The 23,755-nt window shown below is 36.5% G+C and overlaps 1 protein-coding gene across 4 annotated transcripts in view; it reads left to right on the top strand.

Moving 5' to 3' along the window:
* Nucleotides 1–1,440: 1,440 nt before the first annotated feature.
* Nucleotides 1,441–23,755, top strand: part of LOC131538969 (gastrula zinc finger protein XlCGF8.2DB-like) — a 38,103-nt gene continuing 15,788 nt past the window's right edge. For 2 of the 4 annotated variants that reach the window (XM_058773192.1, XM_058773191.1), the window contains exons 1-2: nucleotides 1,441–1,613; nucleotides 2,451–2,599. In XM_058773192.1, the coding sequence (XP_058629175.1) occupies nucleotides 2,515–2,599 (85 nt within the window). In that variant the 5' untranslated portion in view covers nucleotides 1,441–1,613; nucleotides 2,451–2,514. Of the gene's footprint in view, nucleotides 1,614–2,450; nucleotides 2,600–3,845; nucleotides 10,227–13,652; nucleotides 16,081–23,755 lie in introns of those variants that run through there. The other 2 variants (XM_058773189.1, XM_058773190.1) reach the window with 2 other exon arrangements.

Below are 23,755 nucleotides of genomic sequence, written 5' to 3'. Positions count from 1 at the left end.
CGTCTGAAATTTCAAAAACATATACATATATTTAATTGTTTGATCAAAATTATTGCTGGGGACAGTTTGGTAGTCGCTGGATATTGGTAGGGACGCGTCCCTTGCATCCCCCCCTAATTCCTCTCTCCTCAGTCTCTACTAATGAGCTGATGAGTGAGACAGTGCTTGGATGCTCCAGGACAGTTTTGAAAACGATTTCACAGACATGTTCTTAATGTAACTCATATATAACATATTACATGCACGCACAGTTTTAAGGCATGTAGTTTTAATAGCCTTTTTGGTAACTTCATGCCTTAACTGACCACGACATTGCATGCACTTTATTTCGTGCTTTGATATGAATTGATACAGGCTATAGCGTGTGCCGGTTTCCGCGCTTGTTTGACTAGCTCCTGCCGCTGAAGTGAAGCTGGAGTGTGTGTGTGTGTGTGTGTATATATATATATATATATATATATATATATATATATAGCATTGTTTTCTCCAAAGCACCTAAAAGCCAATTGACACTGCTATACTCCAAGAGGGTGAAAGCACTGACTAAACAAAACAAAATAAGCGCTTTTTTTTTTTTTTATTGTTTTTGTGGCAGTGTGAAATGACCATAATGCTGTATGTTGGGTGTGAGATTCATTAAACCTGGTTTGCTATAATACATCTATTCATAAGTGCACCAGTGTGAATTGCCAAAAAAAAAAAAAAAAAAGATATGATTTCCAATTAATTGAAGTGGGTTGGTGAAGGGCCTGATTAGCTGATGCATTACAATGCTTGATTCGGGTTCAATAGGGAAGCATGTGATTAGTTGATGAATTGTGCATAGTTAATGATGGTTCTTAAATTCTTAAATATTTAAATGCATTGTGTTGAATGCCAACTAAGACTTGCATATTTGTGCAGAATATTTTCACCCTGGATGCTTACAGAAGAATAATCTTTCATTTATGTGCTGAAAACATCATGAGCATTCATGATTTTTGTTAGTTCATGCTGAACTGGTGTTGATAAATGTACTCTTTAATAAGTCAATTTATATTTTCACTGTTTTTAAGTTACATTTTCTGGAGATTTTTACAGATTTTCAGTGTCCAAATTTTGTTTGCCCCTTCATAATAAATATAATACAAATTATAATCTATATAAAATGAAAACATTTACATGTGTGGAGATTTAATTTATTTACATACAGTTTGAGTAAATGGGAATATATTCTATGAAACATGTTTAAGTTTATTTAATTGAATATTTTAATGTTTTAAAATATATTTACATTTATAGAAATTGTTCCTGTGCATGTTGCACAACAATGTATGTGTGTGTGTTTCCACTCAGACATGACTGTTTTGCTTTTTAGGCAGCATTTTACATATTACTTTCATTGTTAGTTATTTTTTATTTTCAGTACATCATTGTACAACATGTATATTTATATCTGATATGTAAATATGCGAATACTATCTGATATGTAAATATATCTTTGTTTTCTGTATGTAAATTTCTTTGCACTATACAGGGCTTTTATTTTGGTCTGGCGATGTGACGTCATAAGGCTGCGCCGCGGCTGCGCTCCCGTGTCTGTGCTCCCGTGTCTGTGATTCGGCTGAAGAAAGGTTTGTTTTTAAAGCATTTATAGTGTTTAAATTGATAAAATTATAGAATGAATGCTTTTTTCTTTTAGTCTTTACAAGCGAATTAAATATTATTGAATGTAATGTCGTATGATTTGTCATGCTTGTCTTTGCATATTACGTTATTTTTGTGTGAGTAAAGTGCATCCTCACACGAGAAACAGAAAAAAAAATCGCTTAAAAAATTAACCATGTTTTTTTTTTTTTGGCATATTAATTACCATTTGTATAATCAGTTTTACAACAAATGCCATGGTTAAATTATGATTAGTGTAGCAAAACCGTGGTTGATTAGTGGTTACACCATTGTTTAACTGTAACCATGTTTTTGTTTTATTTCTAGTAAAACCCTGGTTAATTTTGCGTCTCATTTCGCTCCCTATACCGTGAATCAGTTCATCATTTAACATGAATTCGGTCGAGTAGTGATGGAAAAACGGAATTTAAACAAAAACAAAATTTATGAAATGAATTGCTTACTTTTTTGTGTGTGAAGTTGCACCAGAACAATCAAACAACTAACAGTAACAACCTAGTTAATGAAAACTTATTCATGAAAACATCTGTGATTTGCATATAAGTCTAATTTATTAAATGTGATCTACAAATAATTAAATATTAATCGTTTACTTTAAATAAAGATTGTTCTTTTATTCATTTGTAGTTCTAGTTTTTTTAAAGGTAATTAAAGTCCATTAACCATCACTCTGATCAACTTACCAGTGCACTGACTACTGAACTAGGAAGCTGATTGAGACACACCCAGAGATTTAACTTGCATTTATTTTTCTCTCTAATAATTATTCTCATCTTAAACAGGACAAAGTGTCCAAACGCACAGAAAAAACTCCTGCTGAAGCAACTGACATCCACGATTAAAAAGATGCTGTTTATTAAAGTAGAGAGTGAAGACATGAAGATTGAAGAAACATTCAGAGTGAAAAAAGAAGATACTGAGGAACAAACAGGTTGGTTTTCATTCTCAAAGCTGAACTCAGTCATTTGATTCTTATTAAAACATCCAGCTCTACAGAAATGAATGATAGTTTTGAAGAATGTCAATGGTAGTGTCGTAATTAAAGTGGTTTTATTTGATATTGGAGTGGGTCGCCTCATGTGGACAGACACGTTGAGATCACAACATGACACCAGATAAATTTTAATGGCTTTGATGAGCAAGTAAAACAATCAGCAGGCACTAATTTTATAACTGATGATTTCAATTGAATGTTTCTGACTCAAATGGGTCACAAAAAATCACTAAAGAACATCTATCATCATGTAATTCAGTTTTACTTTCTCTGCAGCACAGCATGACTTTTCTGCTTGTGCAGAAGATGCAATTAACTTTTCTGACCCTTGACAAATGGGTTAAGTTGCTGTGGAATATATATATATATATATATATATATTAAAAAACATGAGAATATGAGATGAGAGCCTCTGTCCTGCTTGTGTCCCAAACCCTGACATATGATGAAACAAATATATTTGTGGGGAAATATAATTAAACTTGACTTGGTTAACATTTTAGTAATAAGTTTCTATTCTATGTTCAGGGACTTTGTATTGCATCTATTTTAATGCACTTTTCGAAAGCTCCACTGTGTAACTTTTTTGTGTTGTAAAATTTGGTTGTAACTATTTTGAACACATTTGTGTTACTACCAAGGGAGGCATGGTAGTAACACAAATGTCAATTTCGATCTTGATTCAGTATGAATTCACATCAGTTCAGTTGGCCTTGTTTTTCTTAGCACTTTTTAAAGACTTTTCTTGGGTTAAATTCAGGAAATGCTTGCATTCATTAAAACTCAATGGCGTGTGCTTGTATAAGTATCATTAAAAAAACATTAGGATGTGATTTACCAACTTCTTGTAAATTTAATATTTAAACAAATCTAGTGATTGATCATGTCTAAATTAGTGCTGTCATTTGATTAAAAAAAAAAAAATTAATCGCACATTTTTCTGAAATCATGACTAATCCCACCTAACTTTTAAATATACTTTTATTGCAATAATTTCACATTCAATCTTCAAGTTAATGTACAAACAACATACAGTATATTTTTAATATTTGTTTAATGGCATCTTTTTTTATGAATGAAGGACAGTATCACTGATACCAATACTACTGATGTTTAACCATTGATTATAGCCAGTCAACACTACAGTATAATCGAGCGCTATCAATTTTAATATTTATTAGACTTTAAAAATAATTTCAAATTTTTTAGACTTTAAAAATAATTTCAAATTTAAGTGAACTTAAAACAATCTTCACATGAACCCATTATAATAAATGTCATACCTGTGCCCTTCAGCAGAAATACAGGTATACAGAAATTGAATAAAGTTATCAAACACTCAATAACTTTTGTAGCTTTAAGGATTCATCTATATTTCATTTAGAATTTAAACTCGTGCAGTGTGTTTAGGGCTTAAAACAAGACAAAAAGTTCAAACTTACGAAAATTATTTATGGTTTAAGAGCTGAACGTGATTCGGATCTGACACGCATTGTATTTTGTCTCAACTATCTTTAACCTATCTGACCCACTTCAGGTCTTAAAGTCTCTACTAATGAACTGACGTGTTGAATCGGGTGTGTTAGATAAGGGAGACAGTGCTGCTCCAGGACAGTTTGGAAATCCATTTCAGAGACATGTTCTTATCACTTATATGACATATTACATGCCTGTGCAGTTTAAGGCAGTTTAAATTTTTGTTAACTTAGCCGACTACGACATTGTTTGTAGTTTATTTTGCGCTTTGATTTGAAATGATACAGGCTATAGTGCGTGCTTGCGCCTTTGTGCGTGCAATTGAAGAGCATGAGCTACAAGCACAGTTCTGTTTGACTTGCACCTGGTGCTGAGGTGAAGCGGAGTGCGCATCTGAAATGTCTCCGGTTTGATGTGGCCATAAAGATGGTCTTTTGACTAAATAATTGCACATCTTGTAATGAAAAAAAGAGACAGAAGTAGCAGTTATGGGTGGGGTGGTCAACCCTAGCCCCGCCCCATTTAACTTAATTAAACTCTATTTTTATTCTTTAGGGACCAAGCACCGAATGTGCAATGGCACCTATTGTATCCATTGACATTCTTCTTCCAATGCACCCCAAAATGCAAAACTCTTTCATGTCTACAACACTGCAGTTGGTCTGATGCTTGCTGCCTTGCTTCTGTAGTGGTTGGCCCCAATAATTGCTGCTTGCAGCTATACTCTTATTCTTCTTCTGCTCTGGAAGTCAATGGCAGCTCATAGAACCTCTTGCGGGAAAGTTATATAATTTGGCACACAAATAAAGGACAGTCTCAATATTAAGCATAGCATTTTTGGAGTCTCTGTCTCAAACTCTCTAGTGCCACCAATAGGCCAAATTTGCATTCATATTCTGCTAATAACTTTTGAACCATAAGGATAAGTGGAATGCATACAAAAATTTAAATTTCTTCAGGTCAATTTTGAATTTAGTGAGAATTTTACTTGAAGTGTGAGAGCGCGAGATGGAGCCTGAAAGTGTTTTTTTTTTCTCTAATCCTGAATCACTACGGTACATCTACAATAAGTGTTAATATTCTGACTATTGTAGACCGGGCGGGTCAAAATCAAATCACCTTTATTGTCAAAATCTTTGGTACTGTACTCATATTGGATGACATTTACATATTATACATTACAAACAAATGTACAGTATACAACAATAATTATATAGTCAGGTCCATATAGTGCTGGGCGGTATGACCAAAAATTTATATCACGGTATTTTTCAAAATTATACCGGTTTCACGGTATATGATGGTATTTATTTTTTTCATGCATGACCGGGTGTTAACCACATTTTTTACTGATTGAGAGGAAAAACTGCAGTAGATTAATTTAGAATGCCCTATTTTACTGTCATGATGAGCGAATATTGTAGGAAAATTCCACACTAAATAGTGACTAAACACGACCCATTAATACATGTTAACCAGGAGTCACTTTCATTTATAATCGCGACATCGTCTGATTAAAATCAACATGCATCTAACGTTACACTAAAGAGCAGCTGTGCGGTGGTTTTGGCTATATTACTTTGTCTCATGCAGTGCACTGCCTGCGTATGTGTAACAAACTAAAAAAAAATTAAAACAACAAACAAAAAAGTGCATAATATTAACAGACGAACTATGCTCATTATTTATAATTCCAAACAGTCAGTTAGTGGCAGGTTCTTGGAAATGCTGTTTTGCACTCATTTACTGACGAGTCTGCTGCTGTATGACTGCTGAATTCGGTGCTTCTCTGCTGCTCACTGCACAGAACAGATGCAGAGAGATGCGACACTGCACCGGGAGTCAGATCTCGCGCTCGCGGGGCAGTACTGGCGACTTCTTCCAACTGAACCATAGCTAAGGTTTATCCAAAAAAGTCGCTAGGTTTGTCAGTTTGTACATTCTATGGAAAAAAGCCGCTAAAAGGGTTTGAAAGTTGCTAAATATAGTGCTAAAGTCACGCGTGTGTGTGTGTGTGTGTGTGTGTGAGACGCGGGAGCTGATGGCAGCAGGCGGTGGATATTGTGGATGAGTTCTTCTGTGTCATCACGTTCTACAGCTTCAGAACTTGAACGCTTAGTAACACATACAGCTGTGTCCTCGCCACAATGCAATAGTGAAAAGAGACCCCTCTAAAATATAAGTGTTGCGTTCTGAACGTTATTTAAATGACACCGGTATTGCAGTATTTAAAAAATTCATATCATAAGAAAAATAAACAGATATTTGGTATGAACTGATATACCACCCAACACTAGGTCCATATATATTAGGACACAGGGACAATTTTTATTATTTTAGCTGATGACCAAAACATATTCAAGTTAGTTATATGATGAATATGGGATTAAAGTGCACACTCTGAGCATTAATTTGAGGGTATTCTCATAAAAATTGGAGGAAATGTTAAGGAACTACAGCTCTTTAATATGAATGAATGAATGAAGCATTTATATAGCGCTTTTATTGTGTATTGCTATACACCCAAAGCGCTTTACAATCATGTGGGGGGTCTCTCCTCAACCACCACCAGTGTGCAGCATCCACTTGGATGATGCGACGGCAGCCACAGGACAACGGCGCCAGTGCACTCACCACACACCAGCTACAGGTGGAGAGGAGAGAGAGATAGAGCCAATCAAGTGGATGGGGATTATTAGGAGGCCATGATTGACAAGGGCCAGTGGCGGGAATTTGGCCAGAACACCGGGGTTACACCCCTACTCTTTACGATGAGTGTCATGGGATTTTTAATGACCACAGAGAGTCAGGACCTCGGTTTAATGTCTCATCCGAAAGACGGTGCTCTTTTGACAGTATAGTGTCCCCATCACTATACTGGGGCGTTAGGACCCACACAGACCACAGGGTGAGCACCCCCTGCTGGTCTCCCTAACACCTCTACCAACAGCTACCTAGTTTTCCCAGGAGGTCTCCCATCCAGGTACTGACCAGGCTCAGCCCTGCTTAGCTTCCATGGGCAACCGGTCTTGGGCTGCAGGGTGATATGGCTGTTGACCGTATACATATTTGCCTCCTCCCTTTTTCAAGGGACCAAAAGTAATTGGACAGTTGGCTCAAAAGCTGTATCAGTGACGGGTGTGGGTTTATTCTTTCGTTATTTCTACATTAATTAAGCAGGTAAAAGGTCTGGAGTTGATTCTAAGTGTGTCATTTGCATTTGGAAGCTGTTGTTGTGAACCCACATTATGCGGTCAAAGGATCTCTCCATACAAGTGAAACAAACAATTTTTAGGCTTCAAAAACAAAACAAATCCATCAGAGATATAGCAGGAACATTCCGAGTGTCGTACATTCTGAGAAATAAAAAAAAAAAGGAACGGACTAGTGAGCTCAGCAACATAAAAAGGCCCGGACATCCACAGAGGACAACAGTGGTGGATGATCGGAGAATCCTCTCTATGGTAAAGAAAAACACTTTCACAACATCCAGCCAAGAGAAGAACACTCTCCAGGAGGTAGACGTGTCACTGTCAAAGTCTACAATCAAGAGAAGACTTCACGAGAGCAAATACAGAGGGTTCACCACAAGGTGCAAACAAGGCCAGATTAGATGCCAAAAACATCTAAAAAAGGCCAGACCACTTCTGGAAAAGCATTCTCTGGACAGCTGAAATTAAGATCAACCTGCACTAGAATAACAGGAAGAAAAAAGTGTGGAGAAGGCTTGGAACAGCTCATGATCCAAAGCATGCAACATTATCTGTGAAACACGGTGGAGCAGAGTGATGGCATGAGCATAGCTTCCAGTGGCACTGGGTCAGTGGTGTTCATTGATGATATGTATATCCCTGTACACTTTAGAATTCAACTGGCTGCTTCTGTCTGCCCAGATTCAGTCAAGTGGAGCAAAGTTGATTGGACGTCGTTTCATAGTACAAATGGACAGTGACCCAAAACATACAGCAAAAACAGTTTTTGAAGAATATTCTGCAATGGCTAAGTCAGTCTCCTTATCTCAACACGATTGAGCAGCATTTCACTTGCTGAAGACAAAACTAAAGGCTGAAAGACAAACAAACAATAACTGAAGTCAGCTGCAGTAAAGGCCTGGCAAAGCATCACAAAAGAGGAAACCCGGTCTTTGGTGATGTCCATGAGTTCCAGACTTAAGACAGTCATTGCCTGCAAAGGATTCTAAACAAAATATCAAAAATGAACATTTTATTTATGTTTATTTTATTATTTATTTGTCCAATTCGAGTCCCTGAAAATGGGGGGACTGTGTGTAAAAATGGTTGTAATTCCTAAGCATTTTGTGTTTTATTTTTGTTCAACCCCTTGAATTAAAGCTTAAATTTAATCTAAAATTTCATATTGATTGTTTTATTTTTAATTCTGTTCTGGTAGCATACAGAGCCAAAATTATGAACATTTACATTTATTAAATTTACATCTAAGTTACATAGTGCAGCTGCCCTGCCGCAACCCAGATATTCTCACATTAATGATAACTTTGCTTTATTGACCATTAATTAATTCATTATTGACACTATCTCCTTTTTTCGTTTAATAATAATAAAAGGTTTAAATGCCAGCTTGAAGGTTTTTGAATCAGAGTGGCAGAGTGACATATTTCTGCACAGGCCCTTCCCACGACTATTGACTGACACAGCTGTTTTAGCACTGACCCGCCCTGAGTGAGCGGTCATCAGTCCACCCATGTTTCGATGTTGGAGAAGGAGTAGACAAGATTGTGTCCTAAGCGAATGAGGTGTTTTGTTGTTGGATGTAATAATGAATAGGGCAGGGTAAAAGATATCGATATTTCGATTTTAATCGATTCTCATTTTTACGAAACGATATCGATTCTTAAGTCCCAAGAATCGATTAGTCTAGCCGGTTTTCAGGTAATGGATGGAACATTGAAGTGCACCTCCCATCCAATAAATCACAATAAGCATTGTGCGTTGGTACTTTTTTAATATGAAACAAAGTCTCAGATTTCAAATTCAAATCCTCGTTTTGGCGTTGTTTATTGTGGAGTGACAGATCGCTGTAGCGCCTCAGTTCAAAGACGCGGCAGCGCGAGGTGCACGTGAACTGCTCATCTCCTCCACATTAATACCAGTTTCAGCATAAAATAAACATGACTAAACATCCGAAGGTAAATTAAAAGAAAGAGTACAACTTTACAATCTGTGTCCTGTCATGTAATCGCTCAAACAGTGTTTCAGCCACGCAAAGACGTCAATATAACAGCTTGTAAACAATTCATGTAACAACACATTTACCTCAGAAAGCATATTCGGTGACCATAAACTCGTTAATTATCCAGAAAAATAAACTGTAGAGAGGAGCATTTTTCTAAATGTATGCACCATATAACATTCATTATAATTGTTTACTGTTCTTTAATGTTTGAAAAAATCTGTCCCAAGTTTTTATGACAGCCACTATTTAAATGTGCATATTTAAAAAAAAAATTAACTGAAGTAATGGTAACTTAATTATTATAAAAACTTCATTAAGTGCAATTTAATCAGTTGGCAGCACAAATCAATTTTAACCTTCAATATTATAATGTAGTACCAACTAACTCGTATATTTTACAGCATTAGTTCAGTCTTTTTTCCCTTGAGAAATTTGTCATGTACTGTACCTGATATGTATCCAAAATAATCGGAATTGAATCGAATCCTAAAATTTGTCAAAACCCAGCCCTAATAATGAACAAAGCAGTTGTCATTTACTCCCGACATCTGAGCTGCTGAAGACGCAGTGGATTAGGTTTTTTTTTTTTTTTGAAGGGAATGCGCCTCCCGATTTACCTAAATGTGTCTGTGTTCACGTGAATATTTCGTAATCCAGCTTTACCTACAGAAAAAGTGAGTATAAGTTTATGAATCTTTGCATGTCGCCTTAACTTATAATGTGCTAGTTAGCAAGTTCTGCGACTAAAGTTTACAGTCTCATGAGAACGGCTTGTCATCCCACAGAAGAGAGGGACTGGGTGAGCAGAGCTCATTAGCATTGAAAGTGACATGCACTGAAATGGCTTGCTGTGAACAGAGCTGTTTTTGACCAGGTAAAAAGGGTGTTGTTTTACTCTACTATTAAAAAATTTTAATATGCCCAAAAATATGTTAGACTTTTCATAAAGACCCTAAAGAATCGTATCAACTTGTGGAAAATGGGCATCCGCTAACCCCTTTAAGAATTAGCAATATGGTGAAGCACAGTGGTTCTCAACACTGGCCCTTGAGGTCCCCTTTCCTGAAGAGTTTAGATCGAGCCTTGATAAAACTCACCTGCCTTTAGCTTTCTAGTAATAAAGAAGACTTGATTATCATGTACAGGTGTGTTTGATTAGGGTTGGAGCTAAACTCTGTAGGAAAGGAGGTTTTAAAGGCCGGAGATGAGAACTTAAACTTCCCGTAGGTGTATTAAGTTTGAGCTAAACTCTGTAAGACACCGGCCCTCCAGAGCAGGTATATGACAGTGATGAGCGGATCATTTTTTTTAACCGGGTATGCCGAGTGCTAAGATTAAGATTCCCCGTCCTCGTCGGCTTTAGGACACACTCAGAGAGGGAAACACCATGGAAGGTGTCAATTTAACAGTATGCACATTTCTGACCTTATTTGTATATGAAATTCATCTCCAATTATTCTTCTATCTTTTCAGGTTTGTCCATAATAATTTGAATGCTAGAAAAACATATAGCTGCTTTTCCAAGTAAAAACCACCAAATAACATTTACAACCCGAATTCCGGAAATGTTGGGTTTAAAATTTTAAAATTTGAATAAAATGAAAACTAAAAGACTTTCAAATCACATGAGCCAATATTTTATTCACAATAGAACATAGATAACATAACAAATGTTTAAACGGATAAATTGTACACTTTTATCCACTAAATGAGCTCGTTTCAAATTTGATGCCTGCTCTGCATCGTCTGAATGATTTTTATTTTTTATTATTCTCAGTGAATAGGATTTAAAACTCCCACCTGGGTGACACTACTCCAATAACAGACCATGCAAAATATAAAAAATAATAATATATTTAAAATATCGCCAAGTTACATTGCAAACAACAATAAAATCAGAGAAGGACTTTAACTGTAAAATACGCAAAACAAAAGTAAAAATAAAATTTCAAAATGTTCTGAGGGTTTTATTGTTTCCTTTTTTTTTTATTTACCACTTAGGCATGTTGACAATAACTTAGCCTATTGTTTTTACATCGAAATGAATGAAAATAGCCTAACCTATGAGAAAGACTTGTGGATTGATGTGAACGCCAGCAAGTAGGAATAATGCTCAGAATGATTGTGAATTAAACATCTCCGATGATGATCATTGCCATGGATTTTTATCGAGTTACAAGAAAAGGTAGGAAAATAATTTAATTGCGAGCTGTTACGGATTTTCTGTGTGATGCATGTTATGCTGTCACGGCATTCAAGTCCTCACACGTGCAGAAGTAGTCAGCCCCAGATTGACAGCTGGCACTGAGTGAATAACCTGCATTATAAAAAGAAAAAAACATTTTAAAATTATTTACAATTAATTGTTATTGCCAAGTTATCTAGTCATTGCTTGTTTACAGTGCTTTGTCATATGGAGCAGTTTGTTAGATCGCAATCTAATTTGTTTGTCTAAGGAAGTGCCGACAGATGTATGAAAGTACACTAGTTACACCATAATTTAAATGCGTCAGATTTTAATGGACAGTAAAACAAAGGCAAAATACCGTATAACTCCAGGGCGGCACAGTAATATTGACAAACGGAGCAAATATCATAATTTTGTCATTTGATATCTGCTGTTATTTTCTACACTTCACCAGTCCCAGTGGCAGCGTAACAGCTCATGTTCATGCAATGATGAGACGGACAAAGTTAGCCGATGCGTGCCATTTACTCTCTTGTGTAGATAAAAGTTATCAAGGTCACAGTGCACAAAACCCCTGGGTGGACTGACTTGAATGAACTGAAATAAAAGCAAAATATAAACGTTCTATCTCCATTTCTGAACTACACCGCTAGAGCACACATCACACGAGCACATTTCTCCGAACTACACTACCCATAATGCATTTCATTCAGGACTACATCAACAATATATAGTGATCTTAAGCGATAACTCTTAATTCCCTTCTTCCGCAACACTGTCATTGATATGAATGCGATAAGCGCATGCTTCTGACGCTGCGTGCAGCTGAAATCGACCACACACTCATCACGATGAAAACATTGACCTTAGAAATAACGAACGTGAACATTGAGATTACGCCGATGTATGCAAACTGCTAGCATGACACTTAGTTTAAACTTGTTTATGGTTGCTCATTTTTGTAATCAATTAGGCAGACCACGCAAATATACACCGCGATATGGATTAAAAGAGCATTCACTTATCGAATGAACTTATATGAATATTGAGCAGTGAACTCATTGGCAACTGATACAGGACAAGACCAATCAGCTGTGCCATATGATAATGATGTCATGAGGTCAGATTGAGTTAGACCTATTGGACTGCGCCATCTAGAGTTTCATGCCAGAACACTCTCTATCTATCTATCTCTCTCTCTCTCTCTCTATATATTTATATATATATATATATATATATATAATAAATAAAGGTCCTCCCGAACATCCCCCTGCCCTGTATCTTGCTCTCTCATTGGCTGTAGGTGTTCACTGACGTATTTTTCAGTCAGAACTCATTTCACACAGCAGGATTTTGAATAGTCAATAGGTCCAGATATTTAGCATGCCAAATATTTCACGGGCGTCAGCGACGCATTTGCTATTCTCTCAGATCGCGTCTTTGATTCACACTGCGTGACTGTCACTCGCGTGAACGAGCACCAGTTTGCCTCAGATTTCGGGCATTTGTCAGCGATTTCGCAAAACCTGTCGGCGAGTGAAAATCAGGGCTAAAATCGTGCAGTGTGAACTTGGCATTAGGTTCATCCACGTCCCACCTCTTGCCTTCACTGTCTTCCAGTGCCCCAAAATAATCCTACTTGCCATTGTAATACCATAGTATGTAATACACATCATAATACAAGAAAATACATGCTTTGAAAGATTATGTATTTGAGACTAGTCACCTAACAGCTTAGGGGGTAAAGATATTTTAGAGCCATACCACCACCTTAAGACATCCATAACTTGATTCCAGAATGGTTTAACAAGACTACATTCCTAAATACAAATGTAAAAATGTACCTGTTTCCAGCTGGCATTTCCTACATAAATTCTTACCAGGGTGTGGTAGTATCTGTGAAGAATCTTATATTGAGTGAACTTCCCCCTTGCTTCTTTTATACATTTACCACACCCCAACAAAACGCTTGACACTTTTTTTTTTTTTTTTCTCTGAGTCGATTCTTTTCACCAATGTCCCTCTGCCATATGGTCCTGATGCATTACATATCTAAATGTTTTGATATCTGTTGTCTTGTGCAATAAAATTTTCTTTGTCTTTTCACCTTAGACCTAATGGCACCAAAAGAGGAGAAAGTAGTACTTAATGAAAATGAAGAGGAAGATAAATACGAGAATCTTCATGATTTCATAACTGGAGAAAAATCTTGCTCTCCAACTGAAAAGACTTCCACACAAAAAAGAGTTCAAGAGACAGAACCTAGAAGTTTTACTTGCTTTCAGGTTGAAAAGAGTTTCAATCATCAGAGAAACTCTAGAGACCACATGAGAATTCATTCTGGAAAGAAGACGTTCACCTGCGAACAATGTGGAAAAAGTTTCAATCAAAAAGGAAATTTTAACAAGCACATGAGAGTTCACACTGGAGAGAAGCCTTACACATGCCCTCAGTGTGGACACCATTTTGCTCAAAAAGTACACCTTACTGCTCACATGAGACTTCACACTGGAGAGAACCTACACACATGCCCTCAGTGTGGAAAGAGTTATGCTCAACAAGGAAATCTTAAAGTCCACATGAGAATTCACACTGGAGAGAGCCCTTTTCCCTGCCAACACTGTGAAAAAAGTTTCACTCGTAAAGAAAGTCTTGACAAACACATAAGAATTCACACTGGAGAAAAGCCTTTCATATGCCCTCAGTGTGGAAAGAGTTTCACTCTAAAAGAAAACTTTACCAGGCACTTGAGAACTCACACTGGAGAGAAGCCTTACACATGCCAACACTGTGGAGAGAGTTTTTCTCAACCAGGAAACCTTAATATTCACACGAGAACTCACACTGGAGAGAATCCTTACATATGTTCTCAGTGTGGAAAAAGTTTCAGTCAACATGGAAACCTAATAGTCCACATGAGAATACACAATGGAGAGAGGCCTTTTTCCTGCCAGCTGTGTGAAAAAAGCTTCACTCGTAAAATGGATCTGGAAAGGCACATGAGAATTCACACTGGTGAAAAGCCTTACACATGCCCTCAGTGTGGAAAAGGTTTCATTCAACATGGAAACCTTACAGTCCACATGAGAGTACACAATGGAGAGAGTCCCTTCACATGCCAGCAGTGTGAACAAAGTTTCAATCATAAAACAAGCCTTAATAGGCACATGAGAACTCACACTGGAGAGAACCCTTAGACATGCCATAAGTGTGGAGAGAGTTTTCCTCAATATGGAAACCTTAACCTGTTAACCTGCACCCCCCATTTTGGGACTCACAGCTGAAAATGACCTACCTAGCTTGAAATTGTAACATTTTCTGACTTCAGTGTGCTACACAAACAATTTTGGTGTCTTTGGAAAGAAGACCCCTTGGGCTTTACTATCCATCATCCAGAGTTGATAATGCTCAAAAAAATAAAAAGTTATAGACACTGAAGTGCCTTGAATTTTTTTTATTTCATATAAAAGTACATGAAATCAGTCCTGGAGCAATCCAGAAAAGTAATGGGTTGAAAGTCACATGTCTCATGAGTTTATATTTTAAATCTAAAGAAGATACCATGAAAAATAAGATTCCTGCAACCATTTTTATGAGACTATGTCTAGTCATTATACATACCACTGCATAGTTTTTCAAGTATAAAACAATAGACCGAATCTTAGACATCGTATAAGTGATTTATTTGGGCACTAGAAAAATACAATAACAATAATTTGAGTAATAAAAAAGGAAAAAAAACAATTAACTATGTATGCCAAGTACATATTCTGATTGCCAGACTTATATAGCATTCTCACTGATAACTGCTCATACAGTCAGTAATCACATGCTGATGTGCGGTCATACAGATGATATTCATACAGATGGCCGGCCATATAGTCAATAATCACACTCTAATGGCCATTCATATAGACCACATTCACACTGATAGCTGTCATACAGTCAGTAATCACACGCTGATGTGTGGTCATACAGATGTAATCAGGCAGATACAGCCACATTCCCCACAAAACACACACACATATTAAAAAAGAAAAAACCCGATCAGGTGACAGGTGTGTCATGAGCCGTGACGAGAGAGCGCCAGAATTCAAATAAACAATATTCTGCGTATCTTTGACTATTTTTTTTTTTTTTTTTGGTCTCATTTTGTTTGAGACACTGTATGCTACAAAACCATGTTGCTTTTTACTACCAAGATGCATTTTTTTTGAGCGTAAGTTATTCCATAACGGATACAAACAATAACTCTCCCAGAAGAAATGAGACGTAAACAAAGGAATTACCATCCTTATTACAACGTTGTTTCGTTGAATTAAAAGTGCTCTATGGGATGTGTTTGTGACTTATTACGATGAATCTGGTATGTACTGCGTTTTTATTATGCATGTTTTGATGTGTACTGCTTACACAAATTTAGCAAATACATTCCTTATAAGCTTTCCATTGAAAAACAGAGATCTATCGTTGATGCTTGAGGCTTAGACCTTCTGAATGATATACAGTGGGTACGGAAAGTATTCAGACCCCCTTAAATTTTTCACTCTTTGTTATATTGCAGCCATTTGCTAAAATCATTTAAATTCATTTTTCCCCTCATTAATGTACACACAGCACCCCATATTGACAGAAAAACACAGAATTGTTGACATTTTTGCAGATTTATTAAAAAAGAAAAACTGAAATATCACACGGTCCTAAGTATTCAGACCCTTTGCTGTGACAGTCATATATTTAACTCAGGTGCTGCCCATTTCTTCTGATCATCCTTGAGATGGTTCTACACCTTCATTTGAGTCCAGCTGTGTTTGATTATACTGATTGGACTTGATTAGGAAAGCCACACACCTGTCTAAATAAGACCTTATAGCTCACAGTGCATGTCAGAGCAAATGAGAATCATGAGGTCAAAGGAACTGCCTGAAGAGCTCAGAGACAGAATTGTGGCAAGGCACAGATCTGGCCAAGGTTACAAAAAAAAATTCTGCTGCACTTAAGGTTCCTAAGAGCACAGTGGCCTCCATAATCCTTAAATGGAAGACGTTTGGGACGACCAGAACCCTTCCTAGAGCTGGCCGTCCGGCCAAACTGAGCTATCGGGGGAGAAGAGCCTTGGTGAGAGAGGTAAAGAAGAACCCAAAGATCACTGTGGCTGAGCTCCAGAGATGCAGTCGGGAGATGGGAGAAAGTTGTAGAAAGTCAACCATCACTGCAGCCCTCCACCAGTCGGGGCTTTATGGCAGAGTGGCCCGACGGAAGCCTCTCCTCAGTGCAAGACACATGAAAGCCCGCATGGAGGACTCCAAGATGGTGAGAAATAAGATTCTCTGGTCTGATGAGACCAAGATAGAACTTTTTGGCCTTAATTCTAAGCGGTATGTGTGGAGAAAACCAGGCACTGCTCATCACCTGTCCAACACAGTCCCAACAGTGAAGCATGGTGGTGGCAGCATCATGCTGTGGGGGTGTTTTTCAGCTGCAGGGACAGGACGACTGGCTGCAATCGAGGGAAAGATGAATGCGGCCAAGTACAGGGATATCCTGGACGAAAACCTTCTCCAGAGTGCTCAGGACCTCAGACTGGGCCGAAGGTTTACCTTCCAACAAGACAATGACCCTAAGCACACAGCTAAAATAACGAAGGAGTGGCTTCACAACAACTCCGTGACTGTTCTTGAATGGCCCAGCCAGAGCCCTGACTTAAACCCAATTGAGCATCTCTGGAGAGACCTAAAATGTCTGTCCACCAACGTTTACCATCCAACCTGACAGAACTGGAGAGGATCTGCAAGGAGGAATGGCAGAGGATCCCCAAATCCAGGTGTGAAAAACTTGTTGCATCTTTCCCAAAAAGACTCATGGCTGTATTAGATCAAAAGGGTGCTTCTACTAAATACTGAGCAAAGGGTCTGAATACTTAGGACCATGTGATATTTCAGTTTTTCTTTTTTAATAAATCTGCAAAAATGTCAACAATTCTGTGTTTTTCTGTCAATATGGGGTGCTGTGTGTACATTAATGAGGAAAAAAAATAACTTGAATGATTTTAGCAAATGGCTGCAATATAACAAAGAGTGAAAAATTTAAGGGGGTCTGAATACTTTCCGTACCCACTGTATAGTTTGTCAAGATTAATTTTGTCCCTTTTCATTTAATCTATTCGTAAACAATGGCACGTGCAAGCAAAGAGTGTTCAGTGCGTTGGTGTCCAGGTTTAACAGGTTTTAAACTTCTCATGAGAATTCACACTGGAGAAAACTCTTTCAGCCTGCCAACAGCGTAAAAATGTTTAATCTGAAAAGGAAACCTTAAGTAACACATGAAAATTCCCTCGAGATAACAATTTTAAATGTTATTAATGTGGATTTTTTACAGACAGTAGAACATCTGTAAAGTTGCTTTTCTCAGCTCTATAGAAATAAAGGTGACTTGACTGACTTGACTTGTCATGGAAATTCTAAATACTAATCTGACTTTATCAACACTGACAATTCAAACAACCTCCTGTTGTCAATATAAGGTTGTCAAAAGTATGACAAGAAGTAATGGAAGTAATAAAATAAATATATAGATACAGTGTATGTATGTGTGTGTGTATATATATATATATATATATAATATTAGAGGTGTAACGGTATACAAACGTGACAGTTCGGTACGTACCTTGGTTTTGACGGGTTTTTTTGTTTTATGGTTTCGATACAGCTGGGGGAAAAACTAAACTTTTTTTTTTTTTTTTTTTTAATGTTTAACTGAACAAATTGTCCTTTCTTTAACCTTTTCACACAAGTTTAAAATATTCCAGCAAACCCAGAAAGTTTCAGTGCCAGAAAAAGCTCGAAAGCATTTGTAAATTTAGCTGTTTATCACGACACATTGAACGTTCTAATCACACCGGTAATCGTACGTGTTAAAGGGTTAAATAAATTCAATTATAATTAAAACATTTTGGGGATAAAAATCTAACTAAACTTATGTTCTAAACTAAAGGTTACATATAACAGAGCCCAAACCTAAATTTAATTACTAATTATTTTTAAACCTAATAATCAACTTAAAATGTATGCAAACATGTAAATTGCACATTTTATAATTTCTAAATTAAAAAAAAATTATATTTGTGGTTGAAATATATTAACAGTGGCTAAACATACATTTAAAAGTAAAATATGATTATATAATATTTTGAGAAATGCTCTTAATTTCTCTAGCAGACTAACAAGCTGTGGACACTGATGACTTGCAGAGGTAAATTAAATGCTATGTGACATTTTGTTTACTAGCTTTACTGACGTCTTTCCATGGTTGAAACACTTATTGAGCGATTGCATGAGGCATGAGATGTTCATTCATGTTTATTTCCCATTAAAACTAGTAGTAAGGAGGGGATGATCGCACTCCGCACTGTCATTTGAACTGAGGCGTTTATACAGCGATCTGTCACACCACATTAAAGAGTGCATTTACTGTTTGAATTTCCAGTGAAAATTTGCACAGAATTTGGAAGATGAGACAGTATCCAGTGAAGTAAGTTTCCAGTAAGTTTCCAACAAAGTTCCATTCGTGCAGTGGTTAAAACATTGCAGTATTTGTTTGGTATACATGCGTACCAAACTGAAAGACCTGTACCGAAAATATTCGGTACGAATACATGTACCGTTAAACCCCTAATGTGTGTGTGTGTGTGTGTGTGTGTGTGTATCTCAGTGGCGAGCAGTAATATATATTTTTTTAACTGGGCATGCTGAGTGATAAGATTTAAGACCCACCCCCAGCCCCCATCAGCTTTTAGAACACACTCAAAGAGGGATCACAGATAATAAATAAGAACCACAGTGGCAGGTGTCGATTTAAAAGTATGCACATTTCCTATCTTATTTGTAAATAAAATGAATCTCCAAATCCTTCTATCGTTTCAGGTTTATCCATTGTTATCCGAATACTAGAAAAAATATAGCTGGTTTTCCAAGTAAAAACCGCCAAAAATAACGTTTACACACAGTTGTGTTATGATACGTAATATTCAGAGGGTGGTGAGATTCCCCCGGTCTATATGTCTCTGCATCGACTGAATGAATTTTTATTCCCAGTAAATAGGAGTTAAAACTTCCACCCGGGTGACACTACTCCAATATGCAAAGTACCCAAATTAATAATATCTTTAAAATATTGCCAAGTTGCAAACAACAATAAAATTAGAGAAGGACTTTAACTACAAGCAACACAAAGCATATGCAAAACAAAGGGAACAATAACATCTTAATGTTCAAAATGAGGATTGTTTCTTTCTTTTCCTGCTTGTAATTATTAAAATTTATATAGCCCACGTTTTTATAAACATTTTTTTAAATTTACCACGTTGACAATAACGTAGGCTATATCTTCAACATACATTGTCTGTAACCAAAAATGTAAGAAGATATGTTTTCAGTGGACTTTTGCTTTGCTTGAGAAAACATAAAAATATACAGTTACATATACTATTTAAAAATTCGTTTTTTTCTTTTTGATTTAGTCGAGTTGGTTTTGCATCAAACACAATGTGATTTTCGGCAAGAGATCTGACAGCAAAAGCACATTTTTCTGCTTGGGTGAGTGCTTTACGGACAGCTTACCTTGCGCATGAAATCAGCCGCATGCGAGCAAACCAATGAGAATGTGCTACAATCCTGAAGAGTCACAGCGGTATGGCGGAGACGAGAAAGCTGCGGAGAATCTTCTCGCCTGGAAGCTTCTGTAACTAATGTAGATTTACAGAAAATCACTGCCGTTTGGCAAATAAATCATTTTACGTACTTATTCCTAAATGACAAGGGATCAATTTATAAACATGTTTATATTAATAACCTGTGAACTTATTCTCTCAAATGACCTGGGTATGTGGAGCATTCACAGCTTATATGGAATGCCATTGATATATACATACTATCAGCAGATAACATTGGAAAGCTGGAAATACTAAGACAAACAATGTAGTAGGTGCACTTAAAACTGAATTCTAAATATCAATGTAATAGGAAATCTATTAGTTGGAGGCCAAAAGATTAATCAGAAAATTAAAGATTTTGCAAAGTTTGCATGATAAAATGGCCTCCAAAATTTAGACAATGATGTGTTGGGTCGGTGAAGAGAGAATCAAATTTAAGTTTAATGAAATACAAGGTGTCATTAATCCACCGAGAGTGTGATGGGGGATGGCAGTTTTTCCAGTTAAGCAGAACGTTGTCTGGCCAGCAGTGTAAGGAAAGCAATAAAATCAGGAAAATATTGGGATAGAAAATAATTATCAGGCAGGACATCAAACAGGCCAATTGTGAGGGTTGAATATTTGAAGAGGAAATGACTGAGAGATAGTTGAAAACAGACAACCAAAATTAGGAGAGGGCAGGGCAGGATCAGAATCGCATTTGGGGTCAATGGCAGGATTAATGCGAACCAGTCTAGATTTAGACCAGTGTGCTCTGTGGACAACTCCATTACAAGCACAAATAGAAGAGGAATGGACCTGAATGAGAATGAGAAGTCTCTTCCTCTATTTCTATACCTTGGGACCAAATTATACGTAGTGAGTCGAAAAGTGTAGACTGAAAAAGAAGACTGCACTGTACAACTTTGAAATAGACTTAGACATGAATTAACACTTAGAATTCTATCTTGGAAGGTGGAGGTTTGTCTGGGAAATTGTTTGCCCATGAAATCTTGAACCTATAAATATCTAAGAGAAATGATTTTTTTTTAGAATAAGTTAACTGTGAAAAGGATGCAAAAATATAATCAATATACAAGTCAGCAAAGAAGAGAGGACCGCATTTCCTCTAAGAGGCAAAAGCTTCATCCATGGTTGAGGCACTGAAAAAGATATAATAATAACAATATATATAATAATTTAGGAAGTACAATACAATTAATTCTTCCAGCTAAAGACAAGGGCAGGAAAGACCAACACTTAAAATCTTAAGCTAAATTATTAATCAGTGGAGCGAAGTTATCATCAAATATATAAGCTGTTTCTGTTATTGTTGTTTTTGTTACACAGATGCCTATATGTTTAAAGTTTAATTTAAGATATTTTAGGTGAAAACTGGGAGGTTTGTGACTTTTTGTGCCAAAAAATTAACACTGTCAAGGCACAGAAAAGTATAAAAAACATCTTCAGAATAATTCATCAGTGGTTCAACTGTAATGTTATGAAGCTACTGACACAGAACAGCACACGCAGTTTACGTCCAGCGGATATTCTCCAAAATGGTGCTACGCGAACACAGAGGAGACTGTTGAATATTGTTGAATAAAGTCTTTTTTTTTTTTTTTTCTTTGTGTACAAAAAGTATTCTTGGGACAGTAATTACTGTATAAAAGGGGGTCTTTTGGCGCAAGGTTAAAGAAAAGAAAACATGAAATGAGGTATTTGTTAAACATGTTCAGCAGCAGAGATGACAGATTATCAGAAAAAGTTTAGAAAAATTCAGAAGGGAATCCATCTGGGCCGCAACCCACGGCTCTGTCATTTTTTCCCGCGACTGTATTTTCAAAATAGCCCACTTGTGCCGTTACCCTGGCAAAACTGGTGCTGTACCCTCATCACACAATGATAGATAACCTTCCGCGCTGCAATGACGGGAAGAAGTTAGGGTCAAACCTTATCAAATGATTCATCTGTGTTAAAAAAATATTAACGTGTTACATTTTTTTGATTAATCGCATGCGTTAACATTGACACCCCTACTAAATACTGAAAGAAACTATCGTAAAGACTCATCAGCTGTAAAGAAGAGGAAGAATAAAGAGTGACGTAGAGATCCATAAATTGTTCATTAATGACAAGGGGTAAGAATTTGAGTAATATGATGAGAATTAAAAAACTGACAAATTTGATGAGATAATTTATTTACTTTATCGCCAAACTCATGCTTAAAGCAAGACTTTTTTTAATGCTAAAATTGCCTTATTAGTAGTTAACAGATTGAATTTGGTTTTATTTGTACGTTTGTACGTTTATCTATATCTTGAAGTTCAGATAATTTTTTGAAGTAGACTGGAAGTCTTCTCTGTGGCACGTTCATTGAAGTGAGTAACATAGGAGATTATTTTCGCCCTAAGAAAGGCTTTACATGACTCCCATATTGTTGATACTGGGACATCAGGAGTTATATCGATAGAAATAAAAAGGTCAATATGGCTATTTATAATTCTGACAAACTCTGGATCATTGATTAATAGTGACTGAAAATGCCTAGGTCACCGAGTCATGTAACTACCAGGTAATGAGATGTCAGCCAACTCTGGAGCATGGTCAGGAATTGACTGAAGAAAGTAATTTTTATTGAAAAGAAATTAATCAATCCATGAAAAGGATTGATGTGCCAGTTAGAAAATGTTAGAGTACTGTTCCATAAAAAGATGAATGATTTTAGAAGATTTAGACTGAGGAAGAGGCATCGTAAAAGCATTGTGAGCCTAAGTTGATCGTAGATCCATCGGTGGCAATGGGTCTACTATGTACTTAGGCTTACGATGCTTTTGGGAAAGTCATCACATCCCTTTATCAGGCACCAGCAGCTAAAGCACCACTGCATCTAAAAAGAGAATTTCACTTGCTCAGCAATGAATCCTCTGCAGTGAATGTGTGCTGTCAAAATGAGAGTCAAAACAGCTTACTTGTGGATTATTGTGATGTTTTTATCAGGTGACTGGACCATTGTCGTTGTGATATTGGACTGGCATTGTGATATACTGATATATTATTAGGCACACTCAATTCAGACATGTCACCTGTTTTTTGAAACCATTAATATTAACATTTTGCTGTACCTGTACATATTTGTATCAGTAAAGATAACATGAATTTGTTAAATCTATCAGTTTTATTATTATTTTAACACAGTCATTTTGTAACTTTATCTACATTCTATTGCTTTCTGAATGACAGTATTTTCCTATTTAAATTTCAGTAATCTGTATATATAGAAAGAATTATCTTAACATTCTTTCGGTAAAATGTACTGTTTTGTTTGGTGTAGTACTTTACAATATAATTTTTAGTATTTACAAAATATTACTGTAAATTTTAAGTTTGTTTTTCTATATACAAAAATTTGATGTTTTACAAAATTTCACAACCTTTTTTACAGTGTTTCCTTGTTGAACTTGAGGGATTTGGTATATATTATCTGATTGTAAACTTCCACACACTTAAATCTCAATGCATTATT

The sequence above is a fragment of the Onychostoma macrolepis genome, chromosome 04 (genome assembly GCF_012432095.1).
Source record: "Onychostoma macrolepis isolate SWU-2019 chromosome 04, ASM1243209v1, whole genome shotgun sequence".
In the NCBI taxonomy this organism is placed as follows: Eukaryota; Metazoa; Chordata; class Actinopteri; order Cypriniformes; family Cyprinidae; genus Onychostoma; species Onychostoma macrolepis.
This window is presented reverse-complemented; position numbering and strand designations above follow the sequence as displayed.